Genomic DNA, 13176 nt, shown 5'->3' on the forward strand with positions numbered 1-13176 from the left:
ACATCATTCTATATTTGCATGGGGCCATGTTTTTAACTTAATTAAAATTGTATTTCTTGCTATGTCTATAAATCTAGTGTTTCTTCCTCCAAAATAGTGCCTAGGATGGTACTAAAGGTACTATTAGTACCTTTAGTACCATCCTAATACATTTAGGATGAGACATAGTCAGGTATGCCTCATCCTACCTGACAAATACAGTACATTTGACATGAGTGATGCAGACAGCTGGCTATGTGCTGGGAACGGAGGGGCACTGGGCATTTCCACCATGCCAGTTCTCGGGATTCATCAGATATTCATCACATCGGCTCCAAAAGATTGCTCTTGGCGGATGAGATGACCAACAAGGCAGGGGCTGTGAACCAGGTTCCTAGTGCTGCTAATGGCTGGACTTAACGGTCTGAGCTGGCTTACAGGGAATGACCAACACTTCCTCATCCAGGTTTGCAAATGACATGCAGTTTCATGAGGTGACTGAAATGCTGAGAGGGGGTGGGGCGGGGGCAGGCTCACGTCCTGCCGGAACACTTTCTCTCTGGGTGAAAGCAACTGACTCTCAGGAGAGCAAACCCACGACTTCTACTTCATTAGCACCTCACTCCAACTCATAAAATTAACCATCCAATCTGCATCAAGAACAAACACAAGGAAGCCAAGAGCTAAATGGATTTGGAGAGGAAGGCTTTCGGTTTACATACTTAACAAGCCGCTGACAACTTTTCACGCTTTATTGAGAGAACCCTCTGAGCCATTAGCAGGTCATTTGACCCACTCTCTTTAAAACCTCTCTAAGCTCAAAACAAAACACTCTAACAGCTTGGAGAATAGAAGGTGACCTGGGATTTTAGCCTGACCACTGTCTGCGGGGCAAGTTTGCTGGCTGCAGGTACTTCCCAGCAGTTAGCGTCTTGCCAGGATGCTTCAAGCTGAAGCTCTGCACATTTCGAAGGACCTCCTTCTGCCTGAGTTGCCCCTGGGGCTTCATTTCTGTTCTGTGGATTCAGCAACGACTACGTATGCCAAGAACTGTGCTGTGTACTGTGTGGGGTATGGGGTATGGAGATTGTGTCCTCAAGGGCCTACCTGTCCATTCAGAGACACAAGACATTGATCTAAATAGCTACCATTTAGCGTAGAAAGTGACCGGTAATTCACAAATATTATAAATTTGTTGTGCCATTTCACGTGCACTGGGTATACAGGGGAGAGCAAGACAGACTGTCCCTGGTCTTAGAAGAAGTGCAATAAGCATTTGTTGAAGGAGGGGAAATAACAACTTCTCAGCACCTACTGTGGGCCAGGCTGTGGGCCAGGCATTTTCTCATTTAACGTTCTCCTCACAAGTATTCTCTTTGATGGGTGACGTTCCCCCCATTTTTAACAAATAGGGAAAGTGGGGCTCAGAGGTGTTAGGTGACTTTCCCAAGGTCATACATACAGTGAATAGCAAAGATGGGATTCAAACGCAGAACCATCTGACTTAAAATATCCCGCTCTCTCAACGTCTCTACATTTCCTATGATCATTTTTAGAGCAAACCTTCCTTCTATGCTGACCTAATTCATTTCCAAACTGAGAAGCCTCAAAGAGCCCAGGTTGGCAAGCAATAAGGCATCCATTGCTAGCCCAAGATAAGGACTCACAAAGCCATTTGCATATTCCACAATATGTGAGTGATGCTTGGATCTGTCTCTGGCTGTCTGTCCCTTGATGTTCTCAGTCATCAACTGTGTGATCCATTTATCTTCCTTCTGATAAAATGGGAGAATCAAAGGGCAGAGAAGAGAGAATAAAAGTGATTTCCAGAGATGGGGGCATGAGGGCGCTGCCCTGTTCCCTCAGGATTCCTCCAGCAGGGCTGGTCCAACAGAGTAGGCAGCAAAGCTGAAAGCTGACCTGGCTTCCACCCCAAAAACCTCATCCTCCCTCCTCTCACCATTTTGCCTTAACGCAAGTAAATTTAGTTCCTTCTCTTTCGCTTTCTTTGGGAACAAGAATAATTCAGGACTTTCATAGTTTAACAAAGCCTTCAGAATAAAGGCTGTATTAGTGAGTCGGGTTGGGCCTAAGCCTACATGCCCCATCTCCCCCAGTGCACCCTGGGTAATTCTTGGCCATCCTCGGGACGCAGCTCGGACATGTCCTCCAGAAAGCCTTCTCTGACCACACTCCAGCAGGGCGCGTGTGCACGTGCAGTGGTGCCCCTTCTGCATGCTCCCCCACCCATCCGCATTGCCACCAGCAAAGTGCTCACTGCACTGCCTTGTACCCTCCTCTCCATGCTCCGTGACAGGACGAGCTGTATCTGGCCTTTACGCTCCCAACACTGAGGGCAGTCCCGGAACCCAAGAAACTCTTGAGGAAGGGAAGGACAGAAGTAAGGGAAGGCTGGGCTCAGACTCTCAGCCCGACGGCCACCTTTCCCGGGCTGGCACTCGCCTCAGGCCTGGAACAATTCTCTGCAGTCAGAGCTGCCAAGGGAGAAAAGGGCGAGGCCTGAGGAAAAGCAGGCTGGAAGGAATGTTTGTTCTCTGAGAAAACTCAAACAAGAGCTTCAGGGCTCCAGTGACAAAGGTCAGAGCCATCGCTTTGGAAATTCTGCAGCGCCCAGTGGGGCCGTGAGGGTGAGTCAGCTTCTAGTACTCGCTCCACAGATGGCCCTGCGCCTCTAAGTCGGGAGACCATCCAAGGGGGTCTCCGGAACTGCTGCCCCTAACCTGTAAGTACTGGGCTCACTAGAGGCAGGAAATTCCATGTTGTAATGGCTGGCTTTCTTCCCCTCATTCCTGATCCATGTCTAGGTGGTGAATTAGCCATTAAAGAAACAATTTAGGCAGACTTCAGGAACATCTGACTGGGTTCCAAGTGTGCAGGAAGAGGAAATTATAACAGGGCGAAGAGATCGGGGCTGCGCCATCTCACCTTCATTTCCATTGCTAGCCTGGCTTATGAAAGGAAGGAAAAATGTTTAGACGCCCCTCTTCGGTGTTGTCACTAGCGTTGGATGGAGCCGGGTTCACCCCTTAAAAACACATGTAAAAGCTCATCTGTGCAGCTGCTGCCATGTTATCAAGCTGAACACACGTTGATCTGAGTAGATTAGAAAACTTGTTCCCAGTGTCTGGGAAGGCAGTGCTTTTAAACAAGTGCTTTTCAAAGAAAGAGCCATTAAGAAGCACTTGCATACATGTAGGCCCTGAACCTGAAAACAAATAAAAGTCAGATCAGTACCAAAGCTCCGAGCAGTAGACTAGAGGATTTGGCTGGCATGTTTTAGAGATATGGTTATAAAAGGTTGCTATTCCATGTATCTTTCGTTTCCTGCACAGCTAATGGTGGGAAATCAGACATCATTTTTATGTTGGACTTGCACATTTGTATTGAAATATGGTCGACTCACAATAACGTGTTAGTTTTAGGGGAACAGTGTAGTGATTCAGTTATTTTTTCTGATTATATTTCATTATAGGTTATTATAAGATAGTGAATGTGAATCCCTGCATTTGTACATTTTTTAATCAACTAGGAAAAATCACATTCTCCTTCATATTTTACTTTCTTTTTCCAAAAAGAGATTAAATTTCTGTGGAAATTTAAATCTGCTCTTTCCATTCACCAGGAGAATCATATTACTCTTGCCTTCGATTTGTTCAATCTCAGTTTAGTTTCAAGTTGAGCCTTTATTTCATTTCCAGCCATGTAAAGAGCAGCTGGTATCCCTCTATTACCTCCCACTTTTGGACGTCGTTGCTTGGCAAGGCAATAAGCCTGCTGAGTAAATCAAACTCTCTACTTTGCACTCTATATATGCCCTTCAGTTATGTGAGATGAAACCCATATACCACACCTCCTTCTGCAACTAAGGTTCAAACTGTAATGAATCAGTTGAGCTAAAGCACAGAGATATTTAATAAAAACACTTTTTGAAATAAATGTTAAGCCCTTCGCATTTCATTATTAGCTTTGCCTTATAGACTATAACATAGGCAGGTGGGTTAATATCCTTTGTTTTCAGGGTCTTTGAATATTTTGATGACAAATAAAAGCCGAGAGATTTCTAACAGAAAGGTTGTTTACACGAGTCTATATCCCGAAAGGCGGCTCAAACCAAATGAAAGAAGAAAATAAACTAACCAAGAAAGAGTCCAGCATCCTTTCCCTTCAGGAGCTTGACATTACAGGGCCTAATCAGGATCAATGAACAGCCGGCCTAGTGGCACCAATAGTATTCACCTCGGTTGAGACATTTGGACTTGGCTCAGCCCATCTGCTCTCACTGCAGCCCAAGGTTGCCTTTCATTTGGCAAGCATGCTGTCAACTTGGTTTCGAATATACACGGGTGAGGCATATGCTTGTCCTTGCTGCCCAAGGAGATGCTGGCATAGAGAAACGTGAAGACTCCTGATTGAAGCTTGCATTTACAGACTCTCCTCTTTTCTCTTCTCCCCTAGTTACTGTGACAGTGGGAGGCAAGCAACACTTGCTCGGACTGTATGACACCGCAGGACAGGTACATTTTTCTTACCTTGATTCATTAAGAGTTTTTTTTGGGGGGGGGGCGGGGCAGGAAGAATGATCCATTTGGCCAGGCATATGGGAACTCACGGTACAGATATTACCTCCTCTGATCACTTGGGGCAAATTTATTGTCTACCTAAATGACAACCAAAATATTTTGAATATCTTAAAATTTTCAATTACAGAAAACTAAATCATTGTAGGATTCAAGGTGTTGACAGGCAAATAACCATTCATTTATTGATTGACGACCACTAACCAAAATACCATATTTGGCCAAGAGTTCCAATTTCTTCCTACCCATACCAATTCCAGATCCAGGATTACTGAGTCAATTTCATAAATTTTAGTTTCACCCATTATTTTTTTTTAATGTTATATTCTTTGCCTGCTCTTTATTTGAATTGCCTAACAAGCTGTGGAAAGGTACAAAAAGAGATAGGAGATGGGGATCAAGGAGTAGGAAGAAGATGGATTAAGTGTTAGAAGGAAGAAAATCCAGGATCCTGGATGTTTTCCCAAAGTGAGGGTCAACCCCTGAATAACTGGGGTTAACTCTAAATTCTCCAAGATTCCTGAAATATGCTCATTCTGTCAGAAATATTTCTTCAAGTTGGAGAACCTGGCCAGACAATAATGTTAAGGCAATGGACCAGAACCCTCAGTTAGCACATGCTCTGCTTGGCTGAAATTGCTGCTTTATCTTTTTTTTCCTTGCATCCCACGCTCCACTACAAAAAAGTTTCTAATGTTACAAGTTCATGGGCTAGAGGGGAAGCGGTTAAGCAACTGATGGTTATGGCCCAATTTCTTTGACAGAACTTTTGGTACCATACATCCTGGGTCATTTATTTAGGTCAAAATCAGCAGGTTGTTCAGTCTGTCCAAATTCATACATCTTAAGTCCTTTGGAGCGAACATTAGACCATGCTTATTCCCACTGTGAGTTTCCTGGTAACTGTTCTTTGTAGTTATGCATTTGTCTAGATTTTTTTCACAATTATCTGGAGATATGTCTTTTTGCTCAATTTGATACCTCTATACTAAAAAAAAAAAATCATAATAAATAAAATTCTCTTTAGGATTTCTGTGTGCATTTGCAAGAACCACTGTATCAATGCCTGTGGAACATGAAAGTCAGATGTTGGGCAGGCCCAGGCAGTGGAGAACTTGGAAAATCTAGCACCAGACTCAAGGCTCTTAAAAGCCTCCAGTTTCCCCTCGCTGGCTGATGGGTGTTTTAGCTCTCAGGAACTGGAGAATAGAGGAGACCTCTCACATCAATACCGAGACACACGACTAGAAAAGGATGCCCACAGATGCCCAGATTGGAAAGGTGATTTGGCTCCTTTGAGCTAAGGTACAGGGCTTCAGTGCAGCTCATGCTTGACTGCCCCTCCACCAGAAATCGTTCCAGCAATAGAGGGAGACTGCTCTTCAGGCTGGAGTTGCCTACCCTCATTCAATCACACAGTCATTGGGGTGTCCCCATCCATCAGGGACTCACAGCCTGAAAAAAGAGCTTATACCCTTGTCCTCCATAATCATATTTTATTAATATAATCCAGTTTGAAAAATTCAATACAGCAAGGATTATTGCCTGATTCTGAAATCTCTTTCTGTTTCCCTTGCCTTCTAAAACTGCTCTCCGTGCCCCTCGTGCCCACGCAGTTCTCCCCAGTTCTACAGCAATCCACCGCAATTGTTTGCTTCTGTGCGTTAATTGCCCCCAGAACAGCCTCCCTGGCCTCTATTTAATTTTGAATCCAATAAAACTGCATAAAAGCAGTTTAATTATTCTTTCCCACTGCTCTGTCCTTAGAAAAATTTAATAATACTAGTATAGGAGTTGAGACTCTAAGGCAGAGGAAAAAATATCTTTAAACTCCAAATTGACCCAAACCTCTGACACAGAAGAAAGTGATGAGCACCGATAGAATATAACAACAAATGGTTTATAGATATTTCTTCAATTTAACTTTCACTTTAATGCTTTCCACCAGCTACTCTGAAAGCCCAGAGGTGGACAAGGTTCATAGGGGAGCGTAAAGCACGGGGAAAAGAAATCAGAACACATCTTAAAGCTCCTTATAGGACTAAAATTCTATGATTAGGACCCTTAAAAATGACCTTGAGAATGCCTAAAAGAACCGGAATAATTAAGCAAAACAACTTGAGGCTAGACCTAAGGGAGACCTCTCAGCAGTAAAGGACTGTTGGGTATTGGGATGCATTCCACTGAAGGATGACGCATATGAATAATTCATTTTGTGGAACAGTGGTTCTCAAGCTTGAGCAGGGATCAGAATCACCTGTAGGGCTTGTTAAAACCGAGTCACTGGGCCCCACCTGCAGTGTTGCTGATTCTACACGTCTGGGATGGTGCCTAAGTATTAATACTTACATTTCTGACAGGTTTCCCAGTGATGCTGTTGCTGGTCTGTATACCATACTTTGAGAACCACGGTTCTAGAACCTTACCACTCAGAGTCTGGTCCACCAACCAGCAGCATTGCCAGGGACCTTATTAGAAATGCAGAATCTCAGGCTCTGTCCCCAGCCTACTGAATCTGAAGATGCAGTTGAAGAAGATCTCCAGGTGATTCGTATGCACATTAAAATTTAAGAATCATGACCCTCAGAGTCTTTGGTGGTTGAAACATTGTTCCTAATGTTAGGAGGATGGGGTGGAAAATAACCATTACCCAAGTTGATTCCCATGGTTCTACAACTCTACCAATAAGTCTCAGTGACAAATTTAATTTAGAAGCATTGTCCCAACATTTCCATTGCCAGCCTCAAGGAGGATGATCTAGCCTCCTCAGTTATATTCGAACAAATGTTGCTGAGGTCACATGGCTAAGGAAGATCTATACTAATTCAAAATTACTCATCTGGTCAGAATTACTAACAAGGAAGAGCAGCGACCTCAAAACCAATTGATTAATCCCTGAGCCACAAAAAAAGAAATAAGTCTCTGAATCTGGCTATAGGGTTCCATCTTGCTGTGAATAATTAGATTTTCTCGCATGAACAAATCAAGGAGCAGTGCCCCTCATCTTTGTCCTGAGCTAACTGTGGCTCAGAGTTAACAAAAACAACTTCAAGAAGCACATGTGTTCGGAAAGATAAACTGATAGGAGCTCGTTATTTCTACCCTCAAAGCCAGCCCTGGACAAAATCACTCGACCTGGTTCCCTCCACTTCGCCACACCTGGTCACCTCAGGCATCACTGCAGCCCCGCCAGCCTCGCCTGACACACGCTTGCAGCACTGCACGAGCCAGCCAAGCATCTGCTGAAGGCAGGTTATAATGAAGTTCACGTGCAAACACGGCCAGCACGTGGCAGCTGCTATTAAGCATTAGCTCTCTCCCCAGGCCCCTGAAACAAACTGATACTTGGACTTTGAGTGGAGTCTTTTGAAGACAAAGAGCCTTCAGAACTCTGCTTCATCTGTTGGGTAGAATTCCAAACAGTCGGTTAGGCAATGAAGTGAGGGGTTTTTGTACAGGGTGACTCGGCATGGTACCCACTCAGCTCACAGTGGGGAGGCAATAAGGCCTGGTCTGTAAACCAGATCTATATAGGTCCTGCCAACCCAGCCTGTGTGACTCTTGCCCCTCCTAAGTGCATTACGGAGAGTCTCTCTGAAAGGGATTTCTAGAGCTCAGATCTTTGGCTTGACTACAGAGAGTCTGAGAGCCGACTTTTAAATGATGTGATTGCAGGCCAGTTTCTTTAGAGTGTGTCACGAGGGAGAGCAGGAAGCTGGGGTGGGGATACTGCCGCAAGCCTGGGTACTGGCCAGCTAAGGAATGCCAGAGTGGGAGAGGGGCGTTTCCCAGGTCACGGCCTTGAACCAGGCATCCTCCCACCCCTCAGCCGACCACCTAGACTGGAACCACTCCCGGTACTAAGACACCTTGTCTCTTTCTCTCGTGGGCCCTGGCCTCCAGGAGCAATGTGGGTAAAACCCTGCTGTGATTGTGGCCTCTCAGGCCAAACTCCAGGATGGACGTATCTCAAAAGCAACATTTGCAAAAGTGGCAGTTAGCAGCGGTACCAGGGAGGAATGAGAATCTCCTGGTGTCAGGAGCCTGGCTTCTCAGCAGGATAAACCCCTGAGCTCTCTGCACACAAGCACTGCTGGATCAGGGGCCGTCTGCTGGCGGCCAAGCACAGAATGGTGTCTGTCACTGAGGACCACAGCAGCCCAGCTGTCACTGGTGACCATGAAAATTGGGAAGCAGGAAGGCCATCAGCTGTACCCCTCACTCAGCCAGGGCTGCACACCACACGTCTTCACCTGTCCTGGATTCTGAAACCCTTCTCCTCCCCTTCTCCCTGCCCCCTGCCCCCGCAAGGGCTGAAGAGAGAGACATAAGGACCAGGCAGGGAGGCCAAGTACACCTGGGGTTCATTAATGGCAACCTGGAAGGACAGGAGCCTTCCTCTTTGCTATCGGCTGACCCAATAGGCCATCTGGATTTGAACCCAGAGAATACGTCTCCCTAGCCCATGTTCTTAAACACTCTGCCGCACTCCTGCCCTACGTGTGCTGTGTCCACATCTTCCAAACCAAGCCTGACAGATATGAGTGTACTTATGGGAGAATATGAGAGTGAGAATGTGTTGAAAATCTGGGGTAAATACCATTAAACCAACAGGGCTTGGAAGCAGAATTCCATTTCCAATTTAACATAGGTATGGGGGTGAGGAGCGGGGGAGGGGATGCTCAGTGCAACGCTCCTAGCCTCTCCAAGTGTGGTCCCCGGACCAGCAGTATCAGCACCACCTGGAAACCTGTTACAAACGCAGATTCTCAGACTTCATCCCAGGCCCGCTGCTGAATAAGAATGTGCGTTTGAACAGGATCCCCAGGCGATTTAAATGTGCGTAAAGCTTGAGAAGGGCTGGTCTGATGGCTTCACTTGCTCACCACTGTGCCATCATGATGCGGCTGTTCCAGGCATATTTCGAGCCCAAGGTGTTCGGCCCGTCTGAGGCTGAGGCGGTCCCTGAACTTTTCTTGTTTGATAATCACCCACAGTTACCCCAGAACACCAGATTGCCTTAAGACAAAACACTCTCCTGCCTTTGGAGTGAAGTTGGGTGGAAAGCACTCAAAAGCCTACTTTGGGCTTCCCTGGTGGCGCAGTGGTTGAGAGTCCGCCTGCCGATGCAGGGGACACGGGTTCGTGCCCCGGTCCGGGAAGATCCCACATGCCGCGGAGCGGCTGGGCCTGTGAGCCATGGCCACTGGGCCTGCAGGTCCGGAGCCTGTGCTCCGCAACGGGAGAGGCCACGACAGTGAGAGGCCCGCGTACCCCAAAAAAAAAAAAAAAAAAAAAAAAAAGCCTACCTTGACCAAATCCCACCCTTCCCTCCACCCCCATACCCTGCCCAGCCTGTTTGTCTACTTTAGCCCTTGAAGCCCCCTTTGAGTCACTCTTATAGTCTTCCATTCTCAGTTTCAACATTGGAACGGGCCTCAAATACAAAATAAACCACCGACCCAATCCTCAGAGCCCCTTTATATCATCTCAACATGTGCGCATCCAACCAAGACCCAAAACGTGCCCCATTGCAAAAAAAAAAAAAAAAATCACCCGAGTTATCAGCTGGTACAAATTCAAGTCCCCCAAACTCCCAGCACCCAGGCCTCAGTCTGAGGGGACACTTACTTTTATTAATCCCGAACCCACTGCCGTGTGTCATAGCTGCAGCCAGTGGCAAACGGGGGCTGAAACGAGCCCGACCAGCCTAGGTGTGAGCCTTCTTTAGAGGTACGTTTGCTCTGTAGTCCTGATTAAATCATTCAGTGTCTAGACTTGAGCTATGACAGTCACCTGGAGGGCTTGTTAGGACACAGGTGGAGCAACCCCTCCCCCAGAGCCTCAGCTTCAGGAAGGCTGGGTGGCACCGGGGAATGTGCACCCCTAGCAAGCTCGCAGGTGATGCCCATGCTGCGAGTCGGGACCCTACTTTGGGAGCCACTGCACTAACTTAACTCTAAGACCTCTTCTAGCCTTGAAATTGTATTTTCCCAATTCAGTCAAATAACTATTCTACATTATTCTATTATCAGAGAGCTTACTAAAAGCAAGAGAAACTTCACCTGTCTCATTTTCACATAAATCGAATTGTTTCCCATATTTTCATTTTTTTCCCCCACTAGCTTTTCCCCAATTCTTTTCACCTTATATAGTTCATATAGCATCCTGACTGCTGTATGCTAGACATTCAGTAGGCAATTAATAAATCTTTTTAAATGGAATTATACAGCAGGACTAAGGTTTCCACAGAAGAGAGATCCAGAATACAGAGCAGGATAAAGCCCAATGAAGGACACAGTCAGAAGTCACTCAGCTGGACCTACCAGGAGGGTAAATTATCGAAAAACCAAATTCTTTTCACCTTCCCACCTACAGTTAATCCAGCAACCAGGGGTCTGCCTAACTTTTCCATAATGTGAGCAGAATTCCTTTGAGAGCTTCTAGGTAAAGAATCAAGTAAACATGATCCTTTCAGACTACCAGTTATTTGCTTATCTAGTTGTGACCCAACTTACCTAGTTCTGACATTTCTCTCATTTGTGCTTTTTTAAGCGTTGAGGTTTTAAATATACAGTGTCTGCTGCCATCTGGTGGTAATTTCTGGTAGATGCAGGCCTAGAGATATGCCTCTCTATAGCTCTGTAGAAATAGATACTATACCCACCCCATGGTCTCTAACATTTCTTTTCCTAGATCCTTGGGTAAAGTATGAACCCATATTAAGATTCCTGGATAAATGAATTTTCAAGAAAATGCTTAACCTGTCCCTTAAAATTCCGGGCTGAAGCAAATCATGTGGTCACAATTAAGAGCTAGAGCTGGATTCAGGCTAAATACCCCCATCCTGGTGCTTAATAGCTCTGTAACATTGGTCCAGTGCTGAATTTCTCTAAACCTTAACTTCCTCTTCTATGAAACTCAGATGTTGACGGTACCATCTTTTCAGTGCTAGTGTGAGGATTCAACTAGATAATGCATGTAAGAGCTTGAAAGAGTGCCTGGCCCTTAGTAATAAGCCCCTGATACATCCTCTGTTGACATTGAAGATGATGTAAATCAGTTGTTCTCAACTCCATGCCAACCTCAGACCAATGAAATCAGAATACCCAGATACCCAAGCCCACTCTCCAGAGATTCTGATTTCACTGGTCCCAGAGTAGGGAAGGTAGAGGCAGGTAGTTGGTTAGCAGGGCATTAGGATGTTTCTAAAGCTCCCCGGATGATTCTAATGAAAGCTACTGCAGTAAATGATAGACAGAAAAACCATGTGTTCATCTGCAGGTCACTGCAGACCGGGTGTCATCAAAATCGGTCAACAGCCTTTATGGAATATTTGCTATGGACAGAGTACAAGTGGGGCATGCGAAAAAAACAACACGGCTCCTACTCCAGTTATGACAATGCAGATGAGAGGATGAAGTGGCAGGGAGCAGGTGGTATCATGAACAGCTGTAGATTATGGGCTGGGAAGGAGAGCTCTTGGCTTGTGGGCTTCACAGCTACTGTGAGAGAGAAAGTCCCAGAGAGAAAGGAGAGAGGCAGAGAGACTGTGGGACAGATTTGGCTTTCAGGGCTAGCTGTGGAAAGAGGAAGAGTCACTGACAAGAGACAAGCTGTCCCCTCCCACACTCCCACCCCCGCCACGCAGGCTCACACACACACACACACACACACACACACATAGCCATGGGCACAACTTGGCTGAGATACAATCATAGGCCTGGCCCAATCAGTTTTTAAGCAATGTACTCAACCACAGTGACTGACTGTTTTGTGTGTTCTTTTAGTTCACTTTTTAGGATTTTAGGATTTTTCAGCATCCTTGCCAGCTTGCATTGAAATTGCTTAGATTTTGTTAGTATTAAAAGCAGTAATAGTGCCAGCCATGCATACTGGGTCCCTGTGTGCTGGGCACCTTGAGTAAATGATAGATAAATGCACGGCTACCAGCCAGAGATGACCACCTTTGACATTCCAAGGGGCTTCCTCGCCTTGGAAGGGGCATACATGTACGTGGCTGTGTGCACCCCCTTTTTATAGACATTATTAGGGTCAACAGATAGTGAGGTCAATATTTTTAAATATCCATGACCTATTAAGTTGAAAAAGACAAGTGTCACAACAATATGAGCTATATAATCGATTTCTTTTTTAAATAAACATGTGTATGTTATATACGTAAATAAATATTAAAAGTTCAGAAGGATACTGTTACATAGCTGCTTCCTCTGGGAAGAGAGGAAAAACTCTTAGAGATCAAGTGCAGGATGGGAACAAAGTTTTACTTCTACCCTATGTACTTCTGTAATGTTTGAATTTTTGCAAAGAGCATATATAAATTTTGTAACTTTTTTAAGTGTTAGGAAGAGTACTAAGGACAGACCCTAATAAATGAATTGATATGTTGCCCATGTCTATGTACACATGTATAAGTGTGAACATATAGATTTGATTGCACCTATGTATGTATAATGTGTGCCTGTATGTAGTGTGTATATGTATATAAATTACACATAGTGTGTATGAACATTTTGTCATATTGTGGTATGCGAGAACATGTGTGTATACATAGTATATACATGTAAAGTATACACAC

At 45.2% G+C, this 13176-nt stretch overlaps 1 protein-coding gene across 1 annotated transcript in view; it reads left to right on the top strand.

Moving 5' to 3' along the window:
* RHOJ (ras homolog family member J) overlaps positions 1 to 13176 on the top strand; it is an 82757-nt gene that overhangs the window by 56821 nt on the left and 12760 nt on the right. Inside the window, exon 2 of the mRNA XM_032624662.1 lies at positions 4456 to 4514. Within this exon, the coding sequence (XP_032480553.1) occupies positions 4456 to 4514 (59 nt within the window). The remainder of the gene's footprint in view (positions 1 to 4455; positions 4515 to 13176) is intronic.

Source organism: Phocoena sinus, chromosome 2, assembly GCF_008692025.1.
Source record: "Phocoena sinus isolate mPhoSin1 chromosome 2, mPhoSin1.pri, whole genome shotgun sequence".
NCBI lineage: Eukaryota > Metazoa > Chordata > Mammalia > Artiodactyla > Phocoenidae > Phocoena > Phocoena sinus.